The sequence below is a fragment of the Ruditapes philippinarum genome, unplaced genomic scaffold, assembly GCF_026571515.1.
Source record: "Ruditapes philippinarum isolate M1 unplaced genomic scaffold, ASM2657151v2 ctg3618_1_1_1_1, whole genome shotgun sequence".
In the NCBI taxonomy this organism is placed as follows: Eukaryota; Metazoa; Mollusca; class Bivalvia; order Venerida; family Veneridae; genus Ruditapes; species Ruditapes philippinarum.
Window position 1 is genome coordinate 8953 of NW_026852027.1, and position 22618 is coordinate 31570.

The 22618-nt window shown below is 32.0% G+C and overlaps 1 protein-coding gene across 1 annotated transcript; it reads left to right on the plus strand.

Annotated features, from left to right (window-relative positions):
- Positions 1–456: 456 nt before the first annotated feature.
- Positions 457–20816, plus strand: LOC132747058 (sodium/glucose cotransporter 4-like). The gene is made up of 14 exons (XM_060736369.1): positions 457–630; positions 4501–4569; positions 9064–9168; positions 9813–9872; positions 10908–11012; positions 12419–12524; positions 13054–13134; positions 13594–13823; positions 14108–14243; positions 15098–15356; positions 16414–16576; positions 17636–17857; positions 18399–18510; positions 19090–20816. The coding sequence occupies exons 1-14, from the start codon at positions 544–546 to the stop codon at positions 19308–19310; spliced, it is 1956 nt and encodes a 651-aa protein (XP_060592352.1). The 5' UTR covers positions 457–543; the 3' UTR covers positions 19311–20816.
- The last annotated feature ends 1802 nt before the right edge of the window (positions 20817–22618 follow it).

The window sequence follows — 22618 nt, forward strand, 5'->3', positions numbered from 1 at the left end:
TGACATTGACTTTACGTATGCGTCGCCCGCTCAAGAATATTTTCTTTCTGAATTTAGGTACATTTTTATGATTTTTAACAGCATCGTTTTTTACTGATCATAGACAGCCCTGAGCCCACCTTTAGAAACATATTTCTCCGTTTACAATGTTTTAAATATAGATAATGTTATTTTTATATATATTCAAGTCAAAATCTTTATATATATTCAAGTCAAAATCCATTTTAAGCAAATAAAAAACATAAAATTTACAATGCACTTATAAATAACATATAAATCTTGTTTTTAAACAAAAGTGCAAATGCACGCACTTTGAAGTGAGAAAAAAATAATGTAATTTCAAACATGTTTACTACGCCAGTTCATAATGAAGATGGTTTATTTGAACTGTTATCTATTACATGCCCTAAATCAACTACCTTTAAAGGTATACCGAATGTAATCAACGAAGTGGAACGAAGGTGAATCATTAAAGGTAGACAGCTGTATATGGCCTTACCTGCATGGCGGTTGTTTATTTTCACTTAAAGTTTTAAAGCAAATATGGCTATTCAACGAAACGAGTTACATTGGGGAGACATTTTAGTGATTCTTGGATATTTTGTGGCAGTTATCTCTGTCGGTATATGGGTACGTATGTTTATTTAATTTTATTTATTTAATTATTTATTTATTAAAACATTTGTATTTCAAACAGACGATTAGTACTGTATGGTATTATTGCATTGAACGAAAAGAAATACTCGTCTGTAAAGTTTAAATGTTAATGTTTGTCGACAAATAACAATATTTAGAGGATTTACAATTTGTCATAAAGATATTTCATCTAAAACAATAACTTTATTGAAAATTATTACAAAAGACGAAACATGTTTACAATATTCAAATCATAAAACCGGTTGTTTGAAAATAATTATTGCATATGAATAGCAAACAATCAGATCTACATATATATAAATAGATCTCTCCTGAAATTAAGACATTTACCTATGTGCGAACTTTTTAAACATTTTGGTGTAACCTTTAAGGCAAAATAAAACAAAACAAAAACGTTTGAAGTTTTACCACTTAAAAACACTTAAACACACGTGAAGGATAGTTGCTCTTTACCAATAAATAACATGATTTCATCGATAGTTCGATTAAGTTCATTTGTGCCCTTTATTAAAGGGTGTCAATTAACAAGGACACTTTCAGGCTAAATTATGATAATATACATATGCATGTTTTATTAACAATTTGTATTATCGATTCTTTTATCCATTTCATTTCGAAAATGAATTCTGAAACACCTGTTTCTACCGTGTAAATAAATGTATATAAATTTAAATTTTCAACAAAAATCATTATGCATGCACGTTATATGTGATTTGAAATGCGTGACGGATTCTGTAATGGTTTACATGTATAAGAGCAACTGTGGCTTACATACACTCCTATAGGGTCAACCTTTACGCGTATAAATACTTTTTAGGGAACGTCCAAAAACAAAACATTTTTGACAAACAATATCCTGGACAAATACAAAAATGATGAACATGGTATTGTTGCTGCATTCTTTAATGTCAATGAGTAATTGGATAATAATTTGCATGCATGATGATAAATATTTAATACTGATTAGTATTCAAGCTCAAATTGTAAAGAAAGATTACAGCCTATTTGAACTACTAAGGTATATAGTCTTGTATCTGCTTCGTGGAACTTATCACTGCTGGTGTCATTTCAACATGATGATAAAATAATAATAAATATTGGTGGTGATGATGATCATCATCATAATAGTGTTGTTGTTGTTGTTGATGATGATCATGATGACGATGTTGTTGTTGTTGATGATGATTGTTGATGATGATGATGATGATGATGGTGACCATGAAGATGATTATAATGCTCTTGTTGTTGTTGATGATGATGATTTTGTTGTTTTTGTTGTTGTTGAGGATGATGATGATGACAGTGATGATGATGATGATGATGATGTGATGATGATGATGATAATGACGATGATTGTGTTGATGTTGATGATGATCATGATGATAATGATGATGATGATGATGATGATGATGATGATGATGATGATGATGATGATGATATAATGTGTATGAATTAAAGATTTGAATATGCTCACGTTTGCATTTTACTGTTTGAAGAAAAATCAAATCGCATTTATTTGCAGATAGAAGAACTCTTTTTTTCTTCAAGGAGACTAGAGTATTAATTTCAACGGTTTAACACATACCGCCCTCTGACCATATTTTCACCTTTCAATTAAACAGTATCAATTGTAAAACTTAATGGCCAACAGTTTAATGGGCACCGATGACCCCCGAAACCTGTTTTCCGCAACCTACTTTTATAACTTTTTAATTTGTTTTGCTACAAAGTCAGGCAAACATAACCTTGTCGATGTATAAAGTGCTCGCCAAACTATTCTTTAATTGCTTATCATCGTTCGCATGGACGAGTTTTTAAACGAAATTTAGCGTTTTTGGAGACCAAATTGTAATTTTAACATTTCAATTGAAACTCAGCTGACTGTGAAGATGTGCATCAACCCGATTACCTCGTGTGTAAATGTTGTGTAACCCGATTACGCATGTCATTTTTCTAGTTTATAACTTCTTTTATAAAAAAGATGTATGAAGATGTAATTTGATTTTTCGAATGTTAACTTGCAAAGAATTTGAATTCTAGCTCCTGTAGCGTCCAACGTTTTTTACACGTTCACGTATCTAAGAGTTAGCAGTATTCCAATTAACAGAACTGGAAAATCATGGATTTCACTGGAACATACGGGTAAAAAGGGCTAAATTAAAACCACATTGGAAAGATCATATTATGAATTTTTATTTTTCCTGTTTCATAACAGTGCGACCCAAATTTTTATTTACGGGGATATTTAGTAAACCACTTGAAACAGGGAAACAAATTTTTGTTTTTTAATATAGTTTCAGTGTAACGTCCAGCTTTTGCCACGGGTAAACTAAGCTCGAAATATTCTTAACTTTTAAAAATTTTAAAATCTAATTTTGAAACTTGTTCACTCATCGACTTTCATAAAAATGGAACTCAAGACTCAGCCCAGATTTCAAGCTCTCAGACTGCGGACAAGTATCCATATTTTGAAATTATCAGGCTTTGTTACCACACTATTTTGCATGTAAAACATGTACATCCAATGTTTGTTTGATTTAATGGAAGATGGGTCAACATTTATGCATTGAGTGAAGGTACACTTGCCATATACATGGACAACAAATGTCTTGTTCTTTGTGAATATAGTTTCGTATTTACTTATCGTTAAATTAAAGCATTTTTGGCCATGGGTAAACATACGCTCGAAATCAATTTTCCTTATCTTTTTCGGATTCAAAATAAATCACATCATTCATACCTTGGTTAGTTTAAAAATTTGTACTTTTTGCATTATTCGATATAGAAATCGTGTCAGTTGTAGACCTAGTAAGGTCTCACTTGAAAACCGGCTTATAAGATATAATGGAATGAAGCATTGTATTACCGAAATGATATGAATGAAGTCTAAAACAGTATAATTACATAATTGCATCGTGCATTATTTGAGATCAATTAAAAGATATTCAGACACTTGAGAAGAAAATTATCATTTCTTATGCGTCATTGTTTGTCCTTAAACGATACACAAACAGGCGTTCTGCTCAGCGACAAAACATGTTTTGCAGCTACAAATGGTCAATCTTGGTTTCCGTACTTTTTTACACTGACTTTAATAATTCTTAATTCGTTCACCATTGATCAGTTTTCACCTTTATCATTTTTAACTCGTTCCCTATTGGTCAGTTTTCACCTTATCAACCCGGATGATATCTTATTTTCGAAGAACGGAACCGTCCAGCATAGCACCGTTATCAAACAGTGGTATGTTAAAAGATCACATGATTACGTCACTTACATTCTTCTAAGGGTGAAAACCTGTAAACAGGCAACTGTCATTATGTCAATATTATGATAGTTTGTAGATATTTTAGCCGCGCACGTACAATTCACTTTATCTTTGATAAACACTTCAAATCAGAATTGCACCTACGTAGCCTCTTTATCATCGTACTTTAATATTAATACAATGTAGCTTAAAGTTTGATAAAAACCTGAATCAATCTTTTGTTATTGCTATTAGCTTTTGATATTATTTTAATATATAAAATGTTCATGTTATTTCAGAATTTCTGTTATTAAGAAGTCTGTAAACCAGGACATATACATATCTCCAAAATGTATTTTGATTTACAGAATTTATCTAAAATATGCTAAGCCTTAAGTCCTCTTTTGCGATAAAAATTTACCAACTACCTTTCTCGTAAATTTTCATGTTACCTTTTTGTAAGGAAAAAAAGTTCACGTCAGTTATTCGAAATCAAAGTCTAATTTAATAGTCTGCATTTCTCCGTTGTTTTGTATTTTCAATATGTTTTGTACAAACTTGGCTTTTATATTCGGATATATTCTACTCTTTTTCAGTCATCATGTCGAAACAGAGGAAGTGTGAAAGGGTACTTCTTAGCCGGAAGGAGCATGCACTGGATCCCGGTACGTATATACGAATTATCAGAAATGAGATTACACAATTGGGGTACCAGCTTTATATCACGGCAATCCATACCGAAATTTAAAAAATAACAACAAAATACCCAAACTCGCCCCCCCCCCTCCCTTAAAAAAAAAAATAAAAAAATGCGGGCTTATTATGTATTCATTGTTATCATCGTCTCGTTTCATTTCTAAAATACTTTCACCAGATCAATAAAAGGTTTTCAGATATAAGACAACTGATTTCGCATAAATTCTCAAGAATAATGACCAAGGCTAGATTTTATAGATGTTCTTGTTACATAAAAACTTGCAAAATAAAATCAAGCATAACCTTGATTTCAAGTGATGCGAGTGCGTGACTTGCATAAATAAATTTATTCAAAATGCATACCACTGCCGTAGTATAAGCTATGTCTGTCCGATTTGCAGGTGGTTGTTTAGGAATATTTTTATACGTTCAAAGTATACATGTACATTCATCCCACTCGCTCTATCTTGGGATGACAAATTTGATCATGTATTTCATCAATTCTTTTTATCATTATGATAAGATGAAGTAGATGAAGAAGTATTAACATATCTTAATTGAACAGAATAAAAAAGCACTTTATTTAAATATCTTATCTCAAATCAATTGAATTATTCGGTTCATCCAGAATGGAACAACTTTATATTAACAAAGACTGAGGTTTAGAAAGTTTTTGATTAGTTTTCATTGGTCAGTTTTGACCTTATCAACCCGGAAGATTTTTAATTTTTACGGACAGAGACCTTCTGACATAGCACCGTTATCAAACAGCGGTATGTTAAAAAACCACGTGATTACGTCGCTAACATTTTCAACATGGGTGTAAACGTATAAACAGACAACTGTCTTATAGTAATTTTGGCGAATAAAAAAAACAACAGATACCAAACTATCATATCTTTTGATATTGACCTTCATGCCTTTACTTTCTGGATTTTTAACAGCACAGTTGCCTTGAATCAAATAACAACCATTAAAAGTGTATGTTTAAAGCTTGAGAAAAAAATAAAACAACAACAACAATGTCTAAAGCAGTAGCATTGGTTTGATTAAAATGTTCCTTGATACTATAATGATGTATTGGCAGACGTCCGAAATAGTTGTAGAAGGGTATATGTGTTACTATAATTTCTTAGATTTCCGTTGCCGGAATATTCCACCATTAAAGCAATCGATTAACATTTTTTTGATGCATTATGATACATGAAAATGCTGTTTAAATTCAAAATTCAAGCAAAATCAAAATTCATAAAAATTAAAGATTTATAAGTAAAGCTTAAAATGCAGGTACAAACAAGATTTACTTGAATGATGTTCGTGGCCCTCCCCGGATTGCATAGATGTTAAATAATTATTCAGATTTTATGCAGACTATGTCGTATTAAGTTTGTTTTTTCTTTAAAGCAGCACACTCCTAGAGTTATGATATTCTTTAAATATTTTATGAATATTTATTATACAAAGTGCCATATGTATGACATAATTTTTACAATCTTCGTAAGTCTATCTTAAGATTTTTTTATTTTTATTTATTCATCTATCTATTTTTTTTTTCAAAAATGTTAACTCATAAATTATGGGGGCGTTTAGTTTTAGATATGTGCAAATATTTCATGTGCAAATTCACTATACATAACTTTTGATTGATAAAATTTCAATTCATGTTAAATAGTTTAAATGACGATGTATACGTATACTCTTAACGAGTTCGTCGCGGATTGCAACTAAAGCGGCACGCTTACATATTGTTGTTATTTTATATGAAATTGAAAACTTGTTCTAATTAGCAGAAAAGGACAGAACAGAGTTGTTCCGTTCTGTTCTGTTCTGTTCCGTTCTGTTCTGTTCTAATTAGCACACGATGTTGATAAATGTACAAAATACACTGATTTAATATAGTCAGAGACGCTATTTATAAATACAGAAATATATCAAAACCATATACAGATATGAACAGCGTGTTTTTTCTAACAAAAGGGTAGAAATGTTATTATGGTGATATTAACTAGTCCTTATGTCATATTTACATAAAACTCTAAAATTATCACGCGAATTGTTCAGTAAAATGGGCATCATGCCCAATCGTGGGTATTAAGTGAATCAACAGTAAGTTAACACTTTCAATTTTATAATTTACTTTGCATGAACGATAAATAACTAACGTGACCAAAGGTTGTAAATACCCATCGGAATTTACCTGTAACATTCAATTTATAAAAACAGTGGGGCAGTCTTTTTTATATTTTTGGCAGACTTATATTTTATCCTTAATATTTTCCAATATCAACTGTTGGTCCACCATAATAAGTTAATCTTTTGAAGTATGTAATCAATTCAGCTTTATTGTGAAGAAGCGTGCATAATTTCACTTTAAAATATTTTCTTCAGTTATTTTTGTTCTTATCATTCTGGCACTCATCTGTGAGGGTGGGGTGAAGCTTTATAGGAAAACTATAATATTTAGAAACATTCATTAAGAAATTTTATAATTATCCCCACCGACTCGTGACGGCTTTCACGTCTTGCGTTTTAAGAGTGCACTCGCGCGCTTTGTTTTGCCGATATCTTGACGAGGTACTCTTAAACACTGCAAAATGTCAAGTGCCCTTAAACGAACTCGTCACATATTTCAAAAATCATGAAATGCCTACAACTGACAAATTGTTATGACGTGCACTAAATTTGTAAACAAGTAAACCTATCTGATTAAACATCATACCTGCATAGCTTCAGATTTTAAGTTGTTTAACCTTGAAAAATGGTGTTTTTTCTGACTTTGTGTTTACATAACTGATATGTTATGATACTTTGTCAATACTTGTCCATATGATATAGATAGATAATAGAGAATACTTTTTTTACATAAAAGTACATTTACCATTTTATAGATAATATGTGAGTTTAGGTAAAAAAGAGCAAGACAGCAATGGTCGCGGAACGCAGCCCCAACAATGTCCCGTCACATTTCGCCTCTAGAAATGCCAAAAAGGGGCATCATATATGATCGGTGCGAATATATACTTGTTTAAAAGGCCACATTTAAAATTAAGATATTTTATTTTTTTCTACGATGGTATATCTTCATGTGTTACTTTCTTTAAATACAGATATCATTATAATTATATTATTGATACCCGCGAAGCAGGGAGGGGCTTGTTCCGTGAGAAAGAGACAATGTTAATAAGAATAATCCTTGTCAAGCGAAAATCTAACAAAATTATAAATTAATGTCATGGTTATGAAAGAAAAAAATGATTAAAAACACACCTTTATGTTTCCTCTTCCGTTATATATCTATACATAGCCTCATGGGTGACTTTTAAAAACGAAAAGTGTGTGAAGCGTTTTGTTATTCAAATATAGTAACATAGATCTAGTTGGGTCAATATACATAGAGTCAATGTACCGAAGAAATAGTCTATCTGTTCAAATATTTAAAGAATTAAACGTTCAAAAATGCGAGCCATAAATTTATTTGAACAGTTTATGCATATCCATGATTGTCCTAGTACCCTACTTAAAACTTTTATAATATGCAAATATTACTCGATTTATGTAGGTAAATATGTGAACAAATTATGACATATTTTCGATTTGTAAAAGGCTGAACGCGCAGAATCTGATAGTTAACACATAATTTTAATATTGCTATTCATAAAACATTATATTGTACATGAGCATGGCAAAAACATAGAAATGTTTCTGTTTTAATAATTAAATCACAGTACAGCTGTTGGCAATTAGACTGATATATATCTTTTTATACGAAAACTTTATTGTACTCAAAATAATTTCAGTAGCCTTGGAAACTAAATCTGTGTTTACATAATTTATATGTACATAATAAAGTTAGTTTTTGATGGGGCTTTGCGTAAAGCAAGTATTATGTTAAATTTTGAAGATGTATTCATACATAACCAAAATAACATTGTACCCAACCTTGTCTGTTTTCTAGGTAGGTATTTAATTTTGTTGATCTAAACTGTTAAGAGCTAGACTGTAATAGCTAGACGTTAAAGGCCCATTTTGTCACAGCAATGCTTTTATTTTTATTTCCCATTTTTGGTGTAATTTTAAGGTTTCCAAAACATTTCTCTTTGGACCATTTCCTGAACCACCTTTCTTCCTTTTCTTGATTTTTTAGTCAATTATGTAATTCATAGTGAATTAGTATCTTTCATGCAAGTCAAAATACTACTTTGTTTACATTTTTTGGTTCTTTTATTATGACCTTACTCGGCATTTAGCGCTACTTTCTTCTGAAAACCATGATTTATACGTTATAAATTTCATATTTGCCCTTTAGAAAGATGTTAAATTTATTCGTTTCCGAGGCATTATGCGCCTTTAACAATATCATATGGCACTAACAAGTAGAGAAAAGGCACACGATCATACAGTTTTTTTTCACTGAAAGTCTATTTGTATGTGAATATAAATTGTTGAATGATTTTATTTTCAAGGTCGGCGCTTCATTGTTTGCTAGTAACATTGGCAGCGGGCATTTCGTCGGGTTGGCAGGTTCAGGGGCGTCCAATGGGATTGGTATTGCCGTGTTCGAACTTAATGTAAGTATTTACAGATAGTTATTGAGAATTGTTTACATTACTCTAAATATTAGTGTGTCACTCAGCATTATTGTACTTAAAGGTATCATTCTTTGTTACAGTATTATAATATGTCACGGTATAATGATATGTCACGGTATAATTGTGTGTCACGGTGTTATTGTATGTCACTGTATGATTGTATATGTCACGGTATTTTTGTATGACACTGTATTATTGTATGTCACTGTATTATAGTGTATATGTATTTTTGTTTGGTCACGTAATTATTGTCTGTCACTGAATAAGGAACGAACCATAAATAGGTTACATAAGGTTTTAGCGGTCTGGTAGCGTAATTAGCAAAGCTTAGGAATGGTCATCCAATGGTACGGGATTCGAGTCCCAGATAAGCTGCAAATTACACTGACGCCAGTCGGGAGTCCAATGGCGGTTTGTGGCCCCAAGTTTATGAGAATTGTTCTGTACACCCATTTCAACATTTAGGACGATTGTCAATAAAGGAGATGAGTACAAAACGATTTGCAAATGAATATTAGCAAACCTAAAGTTCCTGAGTCAAGTGATAAAACAATCTGCGGATAGATTAATGTATGAGCGTTCTGTGATTTATAATAAATACTTATACTGTTTATAATTTACAGGCTATATTCATTCTAATGCTGCTAGGATGGCTCTTTGTTCCGGTTTACACCGCAGCAGGGGTACGTATTGCCATATACTAGTAACACATTTTCATAGTTAGTTTTGATATACTATGAGAGAATATGGACATTAAATCGGCATTCAGCTTTTCTAAAGATTTAATATGTTATTTTTAGATAAATCTTTTCATATATTTCTCAAATCAAAAGAATTAGGGTTGAAAATGAAATTTGCCGACGATAAAATACACAAACAATAAGAATGTAATCTACAGTCCGCTCTCAATATTTAAAGAGATTGGTTTCCCGAACTTCTATATTTAGAAACGAACGCCCCTGTTGCGTTATAAAAAGCACTCGGGATGCTGCTTTGAAGATGACCTACAGTTTTTTTATGCACTTTTCCAAGATAGAATTTCTGAAATACTTCAGTTTAAAACAACACAACAATAAAAGCTGAAGGCCCCTTTAAACAAATCTAAAGAAATACCTTTCTAAGGGTCAGTTTATGGATGTAACCAATACCATATCAGAAATATTTCTATCTTCACACAACTACAGGAGAAGTTATTTCCAATATCATACGTCTGTCTCCAGAAATATTGATAGCTCATCCTTAACCTGCTATATTTCTATAATGAATCTGTCCAGGTTTGAATTCAGAACTTTCCATTCAAAGTTCGAGGGATTTCAATAGCAAAATACAAAATGTTAGCATCTAACAATATGGAGCCTCGCCAGACTGCACGAATACTGATGACAACGGCTAATTACTTTCAGCACACAAGGCTAGGGATACTTTGAATCTGTATTCATCTTTTGAATATAGCTTTTTTAAAGAAAGATTCCTGCTAATAGTTAAAGATACTAAATTGGAACCTTTTCGTATTTTGAACAATATACAATATCAGGGCATGCGCATTTGTCTCAGAGATATCTCAAGTTCCTTATATGCACGTTTTAATCTAAATTAGTAAAGTTTTCTTTTCATATTTTGTCGTCATGTAAATTAATTAAAAGAAACATATTTGATATACAGCGTAACTGGAAACTAAATTCAATCAGAAATTATCAATTTACATTGTTTAATTTCAGGTATTTACTATGCCAGAATATTTGAGAAAACGATTCGGCGGGCAAAGAATTCGAGTGTATCTAGCAGTGTTAGCTTTAGCACTATATGTTTTTACAAAAATATCAGTAAGTTATTATGATGAGTAATGATAAATTGTATTATTTTACACCCTCCACCGCCCCAACCCCCAAACGCTTGGCTGCGTCCCAAATGATCAGCAAATCATGTAAAGTTTTAAATACTAGCTCGAGAAAGGTCAGTCGCACCTCACACATGCTTCAACCCCAAAGTTTCGGTTCAGTAGTAATACCTATATATTCATAACAAATTAATTGTTCACAGGTCAAAGACATATCCATTTTTATGTAGCAAAGATGTGACTTAAAAAGATAGAACAGATATTTCTACTACAGCTATAATCTAATCTTTTTGTAAAGACTTTCTGAAGTTGTGATTTAAAATAAAACTTATCATAAGATACAGTAATGCAGTTATTGCTTATATTATATAAGTATCATTTGATATCATTGATATTTTTCATTGTTAAGTCTAGGTTATTAGTTACATTTTCAGTTCATTGTTATTGCTTATACGAATCGGGCTTTATTGCCCATAACATCTTCATTTGATCGTTGATCTCATTATTATTTTGGTTTATATGTCTTGACTGTAAATAAAAGTTATACTATTCTTTTCTATTTCAATAATGTGAGACGGTTGCGTTGCTGACAACAAAACTCGGGTCTATTTTGCATCATCGTCGGTTACCCACGTTATATATTCCGTACATACTACATATATATTATGTAATATGTACGGAATATATACCGTGGGTAAACGACGATGATTTTGCATATACCGGTGTCGCGGTATTTGATCACAAAATTAGGTTGTTTTTATATAAATTTTATTTTTGATTTGATTCATCAGTCATCATTCTGAAAATAAAACAGTGTTCTGAACTTCATACAACCTGGGTGTCACTATCTTGATTGCTTCAGTTAAAATGTTGTTTCCTTGATTTTATTATTTTGACCAATCAAAACTTGAAGACATAAAAACTGGAAACTTAGAATACCTATAAACGTCGCGCCACACTTTAAAATGAATTTAAAATATTGCAGGTTTGATCTGATTTGATTTAGACTTTTATGGTCGGCACCGGTAAATGCGCGACATCGTCAACACACCCTAGCACCGGTCTTATAGTGTGAAACACCTAATTATCTTATCTTATCTTGTGTCAAGTTACAACCAATGACTGCCCGCTGCGTTTGTCCGATAGTTTTCCGGCAATGTCCGATGACTGGAAGTACTATTATAGTCTGGTTCCACGCGCTGTCATACTTTCAACACAAAATATCTACATTTTTAACAATGATAGAGACCCGGTCTGTATGCATTTTGGTCTTGTAAACTTTCAAAATATGAAATTGCTATAAAGTAATGTAAAAAATACAAAAAAAAAATAATTTTCTCTTGAATTTTTTCCCGGAAAATAATGTTTATTTGTAATTTTATTACATTTCAGGCTGATCTGTATTCTGGGGCGTTATTTATCACCCAGTCAGTAACTATGAATCTCTATTTAGCAGTTGTTATTTTACTGGCGGTCTCTGCTCTATTCACAATAGCAGGTGATATATATGTTTGTATGTTTGTTGTTGTTGTTGTTGTTGTTTGTAAATGAAAAATTGTCATTTCTAATTAACCCAAAAGAATTTTCAGTACGCCAAATTGTTAATTTAATTATGGGATATAAAATGTGGGAAATATGGATTTTTATCTGATTGATATTATCAAGTATTTATAAATCTAAAATATAAATGAAGTGTTTTGACAAATTTAGAATATCATATGATAAAGTTTTATAATATCATGTAATTATATGCATCAGTAATTTTACTGCCTTAATATTTGTCAGTCATAGCACCCTAATACACTCTTTTGGGCTGTTTATATTTTATTGCATATTATGTACATGATAAATTTACACAATCTAACATTATTATCTTAAGCATAAATACAATGTACATACAAAAGGGTTGGACCAAAAGTTATACCAACATTATCTAGGGTCCTTCATTGTTTATTACAATTAAGTTACCTCATGTATACGTATGCATATTATTGTGCTATTTTCTTATACATTGTATATATTTTCAGGAGGTCTCACGGCTGTGATATGGACAGATTTCGCCCAGGTGGTCATCATGGTCATTGGTGCTTTCATTCTCATGGTTATGAGTAGGTTTCTTTGCACTGTCGTCTGATGTTTATTCATCATTTAAATACCTAGTTAGCTCCCTTGCTTAAATATTGACTTACTTCCGGAAAGGGAGATTATTCTATGGAAAAGACTTATCTACCTTTTCTACAAAAGAATGATCAGCTTCCGGATTTCTAAAAAAATACTGAAATTGAATTAGAAGCAATGTAAAGTCTGGTAAACCATTAGAACATGTATGATAGTCTATTTTTATACTTAAGACTTGCATTCTGATAATGTCCAGAGAGCTTCTGCTTCCGGTGTGACGTAACTCTAAGGCTGGAACAAGTAAAGAGGATGTTAGTTTATTTCTGATGATCAGATACAAATAAATGAAGAAAAAAAACCCAATGAACAAATCATTTTAAGAGAAGTTTGAAAACCTATAAATGATTGTTGGAAGTCATTTCTGGCATTTATTTTCTCGTATATTCCAGGCTTCATAGAAGTTGGTGGTTACGAAGCAATTGTAAAGAAATATTTTGAGGCGTGGCCGGAAACCACTAAAGCTAACTACGGTAACGACAGCTACCCGTACTGGAAATGTGGTATTCCTCCAGATAACTCTATGAATCTTATCAGAAGTTACGATGACGGTTCTCTCCCTTGGCCAGGAATAATGTTTGGTCTCACAATTTCATCGGTGTGGTACTGGTGCTCTGATCAGGTTCGTTTTCTGTTTCTATTTTGTTTGTTGTTGTTGTTGTTGTTGTTGCTGTTATGCTGCCGAAGTTTGACTAGGAGTCGAGTACTATAATTTTGTAAAATATGTTTAATCAAACACTGGTACAAATGTTAATGTTATGCATTTAGAAGGTATAACTTTTTCTTATTGAAACGACATTGTGATTATATGTACGAAATATGCTAGACACACAAACAGATCGTCAGTTCGAGACCTTCTGGGGTCACCACCCGACCATTTTGACGTCATATAACATTCAATTTCAGGTTATCGTACAAAGAGCATTAGCTGCTAAGAATTTATCACACGCCAAGGCAGGTACTATTCTTGCGGGATATCTAAAATTTCTACCACTATGGCTAATAGTGTTCCCAGGAATGATTGCAAGAATTCTTTTCCCAGGTAGGTCTTAACGCTTCTTATATATATATCACAGATATATATACATGGAGCTAAATATATTGTGTATATATCTGTGTTTAACGAGAGCGCGAAAAATCGAAGACTAGCGGGAAAACCCGATTATCACCGAAGCGCGCAAAGGATTGTGGGTCTGAATCTGACTGTCGTATCTTTTCGGAGCTTCCTATCCGTTGTATTTAGCTCCAAGTATATATATATACGGAAACAGTTTGTTAGATCCTCTTTCTAGACACATGTTGAAAAACAGAGAGAAATTAATCTGTTTTATACATGGACACAATAAAACAAACATTCATAATTATGTCAGAACGATTAATAAGGTGTCTTTTGAAGAAGAATTGAGGATGCAATGAACAAAACTGTTTTCTGAAATTGTTTATTATATACTAATAAATGAAATATTGAGAAATATTGATGAAATGAATTGCGTATTTTCATTTGCCGTATTTTAAGTGTAAAAATATCTTTTTCACTGCAGTGAAACATATTTTCGGTATTCCTGGACTACTTTCTTCTAAATTCAGCCAATTCACAAACATAAGGGGGGATGTCTGTCAAATCGTAATGTAAAAAAAACGACTGAAAAAATGTATAAAATTAACAGAAAATTAAAGTTTTTTTCTATAAATACAGGATTTGTTTTCATCTTGTGCTATGAAAATTATCATATTTCACTCATGGCTCACGCCACTCATGAAATATTTATTTTTTATACCATCGGATGAAAATAAATCCTTGACATTCCTCCGCAATGCCTCCCGTTTGCATAAATGTCAAGCATGATTCTTTTAAACCAAAGTGCATACTAATTCCTTTCTTTTTTTAAATTTCAGACGAAGTTGCCTGTGCTGATCCTAAGTCGTGTATGGAAGTATGCGAAAGTGAGAAAGGTTGTACGAATATTGCCTTCCCGAAGCTCGTACTTAAAATCATGCCGACCGGGCTGAGAGGGCTGATGTTGGCTGTAATGATGTCGGCTCTCATTTCATCTCTAACTTCAATTTTTAACAGTAGCAGTACGATCATGACGATGGATATTTGGAGATTAATCCGCAAAAATGCTTCTGATGTAGAACTTATGGTGGTTGGCAGGTAAAAATAACTAATTTATTTTCCCGCCAAAAATATTTACTCATTATTGGCTTAAAAGTACAGAATTTGATTTAATTAATGTTTGATACATCAATAAATGTGTCCATATGTATACATCGAAAGCAAACTATTTTTTTTTTATAAGACTAGATGATCATGTGATCTCATAAGATATAATTGAGCCGCGCCATGACAAAACCAACATAATGCGATTGCGACCAGCATGGATCCAGACCAGCCTGCGCATTCGCGCAGTCTCATCAGGATCCATGTTGTTCGCTTACAAACCCTATAACAAGTAGAGAAACTGATAGCGAACAGTATGGATCCTGATCAGACTGCGCGGATGCGCAGGCTGGTCTGGATCCATGCTGGTCGCAAATGCATTACGTTGGTTTTGTCATGGCGCGGCTTATATAATTTAGTTATATCGTAGTTATATGACGTTATATCCAGATAATGGTCTGGAGCAAATTTCTAAAAAAAAATCTTTTTATCAAAGAATTCGATTGAGTAGCATTTACAAATTCCTACTGAAGACTATTATAGGATTAAGTATGATTTTGTTTTTATACGGCCATATTATGTATCATTGCTTTTTATTACTAATAACGCAAAATACCTTTAAAGGCGCATTATGCCTCAAAGACAAATATATTTTTCCTTCTTTATTAAGGGCAAACATGACCTTTATAACATTTAAATAATAGTCAAGAGCATGTTAGATGCTCATCGCCTGAAGAATATAGTGCAGAATGTGAAATTCTTTCTCATAAAAGAGGCAAAATGTAAACAAAGTAGTATTTTGACTTCCACACCAAATACTTTGTACTAATTACCAAAAATAATGTATAAACAAAAGATTGTTAACATAACTGACCAATGAGTATTTTTTTAAAACTATAATATTAAAATGTAAAGCGTTTGAGAAATAAAAATACCAGCATAGCATGCCTTAGGACCTTTAAAGAAAAAACACCCTATATGCTTAGTTACATATTTCTAATTTGAATACTTTATTTTGTATTTACTTTTTACGTTTATCTTTCATTTACAGACTTTGTGTTGTAGTTCTTGTAGCCATTTCAATTCTATGGATTCCTATTGTTCAGAACTTTGGGGAGTTATTTCACTATATACAGGCAATTACAAGCTTTTTGGCGCCACCTATCTGTGCAACTTACGTACTGGCGGTGTTTTGGAAACGAATAAATGAACAGGTCTGTAAATACAACTAATGCAAGTCTATTCTAAGACAACTTCAATTTTCAAAGATGAGTTGAATAAGCAAATCAATATAATGGTGTATGGACCCATTCCAATGTGAATTAAGTGATACAAAAATGAAAGAATAAAAAAAAATTGCTAAAATTATGCAAGAAAAGATAATCAATGCCTTCTAAAAGTAATGTTTGGCCTGATAAATTAATTTAAAGTAAGATTTTTTGCAATGTCAATTATTAAAACTAGTTAAAACATATCTTAAGACTTGATATGTTATGCTATGCCAGTAAATTGAACGATATTGTAATGAATACTTATCACAGAAAACGGTAAATAAAAATTGATATTGATGCTATGTTTCTTATTTTGAAATTTGAATTGCTTTTAGTAGATTTTTAGCAATATTAAAATATTAAATAGAATTAAAAGAATAAAACATTAAGGTTGGTCATGTATCTGATGACATTATAATGAAAGTATGATATATGAAGAAAATATCTTAAAGGAACTCAACTTATGAGAGCCTAAAATATAAAATTTACATTTATAATAAAGATCAGCTGGGACCCTTTAAACAGAAATATATGCAAATAATAATTATAAATTACACTCAAAAATGAATTTAAAAACGTATTTTTGTGCTGTTCTTAGGCCTGTTTTGGAAAAAAAGCGTTGCAACGTTTTACAAATTTAGGTCATTTTTCACAATTAGAATAATGATTCAGGAACAATGGATCGAGCAAATGATCTGAAATGTTGCAAACAAGTTATTGGTCTAGACATACATTAAATGGTACACAGATCTCGAAAAAAGATTATCAGTCCCACCATGTCAAAAAGAATTCAGTGGAGTCCCTTTAAACAATATTCGGTATGGAATACTTGATCAGCAGAACGTTTGCATCATTTCTAAATGCTAGATATACACATTTTGCCTTGGCTGGCAATGGTTTATGCATTACTGAGAATAGCTCCTGCCTACAGATTACTATTTACAAATTACTTTTTTCCAGGGTACGTTACAGTAATTGTGAAAAATTACATTAATTTTTCAGGGTGCGTTTTGGGGTTTAATGGTAGGACTTCTTGTGGGAATTATACGTTTTGCATGGGAGTATGCGTACACAGTGCCACCTTGTGGGGAGTCCGAAGACGATCATCGGCCAGCAATCATTGCTGACGTTCACTATCTTCACTTCGGGTGCATCCTCTTCCTTTTGTGCGTCATTGTAACCATCATCGTCAGCCTTCTCACGAAACCCATTGAAGACAAACACGTGAGTATCAATCTATCTATCTTTTACTTTGTTTGGGTGGGTTTTACGTCACGCCAAAACTGTTAAGATCATTTAACCACTCGGAAGTTTTACTGGTTGAGGAAGACCTCAGGCGACACACCGTTTATTATAGATGCATCTAAATTAGCGTGATAGCTTCATCACATGAAAGAATTGAAAGGCAATTGCCGAATTTGAATCCACAGCGGTGAGGGACAAGTGGTATGAAGTCAATAACCGCAAACACTTGGCCACGGCTGCACCTATCTAACATTTACACTTATGTTTTACAGCCTAAATTGAAAAAATATCAGGTCATGTAACTTCCAACACATTCTATACATGTAATTGACCAGCAGTGGCATGCCATACGATACTTGCCTTTGATTAAAATAATAATTAAATTAAAACATCTGAAGCAGATGTGGAAACGTTACGACTGTCCTAATCAAATCGATGTTACTATATTATATTCTTATAAATGTTTGTAATAATAACATAGTAAACTATGTTACCAATTTAATATGTGTTTTTTTTATAGTTACACCGTTTGACATTCTGGAGTCGCTACAGTCAGAAAGAGAGAATAGACATATCTGAGGATGCTCAAGTGGAACCGACGGCAAAGAGTATAACTGTATTTGGATCTGACCGTAAGTCAATTTACCTAAACGCACAGCACACTTAGTTTTTCTTTTAAAGATGTATGATTGGGTTTAGAGCATGACATATGCTTATTAATTAAAAGAATAACAATGGCTCTGAAGTAATTTGTGATAAAGCAAAATACAAGAGCAAAAGCAAAATATGAACAAAGTGTTACTTGGTCGACTTCCGTACTAAATTCAAAATCACCATAAATGTACTTATTCCCAAATAAGCAATTGTTTTGGTTCATTTAACAGGATTTTTTTGTTGAGTGACTAATGATACCGACATATCAAGATTTACGGGTGCAGGGACAGCTTAGGTATTATTTCAGGCATGGGCGGGCACCTGAGTAGAACCACCGAGACTCCCTTAGTAAGCTAGATAGCTTGCTCAGATAAAGCATTGAAAGTCCCTAATGGGATTTGAACCCAAAGCGGTGAGGGGCGAGTGATATGAATTCAGCAACCGTAACTTTACGATCATTGGGGTCCTCCTATTAGAAGAGAAACTGAGGAAAGAAACCAGTAAACTAGCTGAAATATAATTAAACGTTTCTCACTTTAAAATATTTATTTTAACAGAGGAATACGAGACACTGCCATGGTACAAGAAAGCCGGTCAATGGATATGCGGTATAGAGAAACACGACGATGATGGACCACAATTGACAGACGAAGAGCAAAAAGCGATTGAAAGAAAACAATTGTCAATCCATGAAACAAAATGGTGGAAACGAGTCCTTAATGTCAACGCCATCGTCCTTATGACGTTGGCGGTGTTCTTGTGGGGATTTTACGCATAATAATCACTCGCTTTTTACATATAAAAACCATCAAGGTGTTCCGTAGATGAAGAATTTGACAAGATGTATTGAAATTTGTCAATGAGAAAGACTATATTACATTCTTAAGAGTCTGTATGAATTAGTAATGCACACAAAAAGCTGATTCGATATGTTAAATAAATAACTGCTATGGTATACTGTTATATATCATCTATTAAATGGTTGATTAAATATTATATTAGGAATTTAGTTGTACAATAGTATGCTTAAAAACTCTCATATCAATGCGCAGTTACAAGCATGAAGTAAACAAAATGATTTAAATATTGAACTATTGAATACTTCACATGTATTTGTTGACACTTATAGGCAAGTCTTAAGTAGATATTCGTGCACTGATTGGCTATAATGTTTGAAACTGGTTTGCATATTTACAATTCACTTGTTTTACAGCGTGTTTTAAAATTGTATTGATACAAATCCATATGTTATCATAACATATTTCATGTATTTTGTACGGATGGGGAATTGCATGCAGTTAGAAAAAAGCGAAATGCCCGGCATCGTGGAATACGACACAAGTTCGACAGGAGCTACTTTTGTTTAACGCGTCAGTTGACTGTATTTTGGCGCTACGAATTACTTTGCCTATCTGATACTGAGGGAATATTTGTAATTAAGGACGAATCATGTTTTATCATAAGAAAAAAAAACGAATCATTCATTATATCATAAATTGATACAGGAAACAAACTTAAAATTTATAGATACCTTATTGCCCGATTACCATAAATATATAAATTATTGACAGAATGTGCATTGAAACGCAACCGAATATTTAAAAGGTTTTTTTTACATATAATCTTTTTCAAAGGAATTAATTACAATAAATATTCAATAAAGCTAATGGAATTCACTTACTTTGTGCTGCGTCGGAAGCATTCTATGTTTAAAAATATTATATCTAAAAACTACAAAGTGATTTCTCGGCAAACAAAATACAAACATTATGTGCGTAAGGACATTTTATAAGGTGCGTAAACAAATGCCGGTGTAAACATATTCATAAAAAAATTTTCGTTTTTAAATTATCACCATCCTTTCCTTAATGTACTACATTAATGCCAATCCTTTATATATTTGTTTACTAATTTTAACAATTCATGTCCCAGATAAAGCAAATAATCCATATCAAAAAAGAGGGTAAATATTAAAGGGGCTCTTTCCAATGAGGTTCAAATCCTAAAAAAGTCAAATGGACAGTTACACAAAAAACATCTGCCATTTCATGTACAAAAAATCTCAATATTGCCCTTTTAATATTCTAACATTATTCTAGTGAATACACTATATTTTATAAGCCAATGTTTAATACAAAGGGTTAAAAATGCCTCCTGTCTCCGCTTTTTAACATTATTTGTACGCAATTGTATAATGTTTACATGATATTGCTGTTTATATTTTTAGTACTGTATATCCATTTTATTATTCAGACATTTTTTAAAATAAACTTTAATATAGATATTTTGACTTGTTTTTGTGAATGAAATAATGTCTTTCGTACATTTCGAGTTCGACCATATCTACTTGCTGTGTGGGATAATGAAGGAATTGCCCCGAAATGATTTCAATCTGTGTATATTTATTTCTATTTTAATGAAATTTCTTTGTTTAACAGGGTTACTTCAATGGTGCACCCAGAAACACCACGTGACTCTAAAGTAAACACTTCGGGGGGAAAGTTAAGATTCAAGAATTTTTTTTTTGTTGTTTAATTTTTGTTTGTTTGTTTGTTTGTTTTTTATATCATGAACGCAACATCGCTCGTGTCGTGACGTAAGTTACGCTACAGGAGCTTTAATGAACGCCCGGGGTGCCTGACGAACCACAATGCTTAAGCCATACATTATTGAACTCAAATAAAATTGTATTATTCTATATCTACGCCTATTAAACTTTCAGTGACAGTTCTTGAAAGTATATCGCTATATGATTGGTTCATATCATTTATACAAAGTCTATAGTAGATTGAAAACGAAACCGCGTTTGATTGTTAAGTGTTCTTTTGTTACTGACAATTTTCACTAATTGGATTTCAATTTAAACAAAAGACTAATTGGACTATTGTGTAAATTAAATGATATTGTTTTATTTAAAGAGTATAAAATTGATATTTATGACGTTTTAAATCTTTCAAAAAAGGAGAACAAAAGAAATACAAATAAAATATGGGGATACTATGTTCGGGACGGGACAAAACAATACATTTCATCAATAATTATCTATAGACTCGAGTGGATTTCTCTATTGACAATGATGCAAACTATTCTCAAAATCGAATGAATTAATGTACCCAATTATTACGTATTGAAATATATTTTGCAATACAGATGTGTCGTTTTTAATACGTCTTTTGTTACTGTAATGCTAGAGTCCTAGCGATTAGTCAAAAACTCTGTAAAGAACATAACTCATCAATTTACTCATTAATAATTTCGTTTTTATTTCTAAGTTTAAAAATCAAGTACAAACAACTACAATGGATGATTTACGCATTTCCTTTCAGTGATTTTCGCATTTTCACTACAAAATCCAAAAAATGTGAAATAACGAAGAAATGAAGTCCAAGATTTAAATATTAAATTTTAATGTATTATTTTATTCATATCGTAAAATGTTTCATGACAAGGTTTTTTTTCCAGGTGGCAACGTCCAGTTCAACACTTATTCAGAATTACTTAAATAGAAAGTGACAAGACAAATTTTGATTTTGCATCTTTGATTTTCTCACACGATCATACACAGACGACAATATTAGTCCTACAATGTCTTACATGTGTCTAAAATGCCCACGAGGAATCCCCTTTTTTAAGATTTATATACTCACGACAGCAGTTGTTAAGTTCTTTGTGGCAAATGGTCATGTTGCCATGTTGTCATGTTCTTTTTCTTGACCTTTATGATCTTTAATTGTTAGCATAATATGCTGCTTCAATCGGTTTTTTAGGACTGAGAAATAACGTGGCCATTTCTTAATCTCTCATGAACAGATGCTACAATTACAAATGTTGCTGCAATGCAGCAATTGAGAAGCTCCGCGCACACAAAAATGCGATCATTACAGATACCTTGCCAAATCATTCCTGTGCACATGCCATTTTCTTTTTAGATTAAATGCTTTTGTACAATTCAATTCAATTCAATTCCATATTCCAGATGTTTTGTAAATCATTTAAATTTGCATAATTATACTTATCGTATACTAGAGATAAAAATTTTAAATGTATTTTCTTTTGAATATACAAAACAGTTTTGTTTTTTATTAT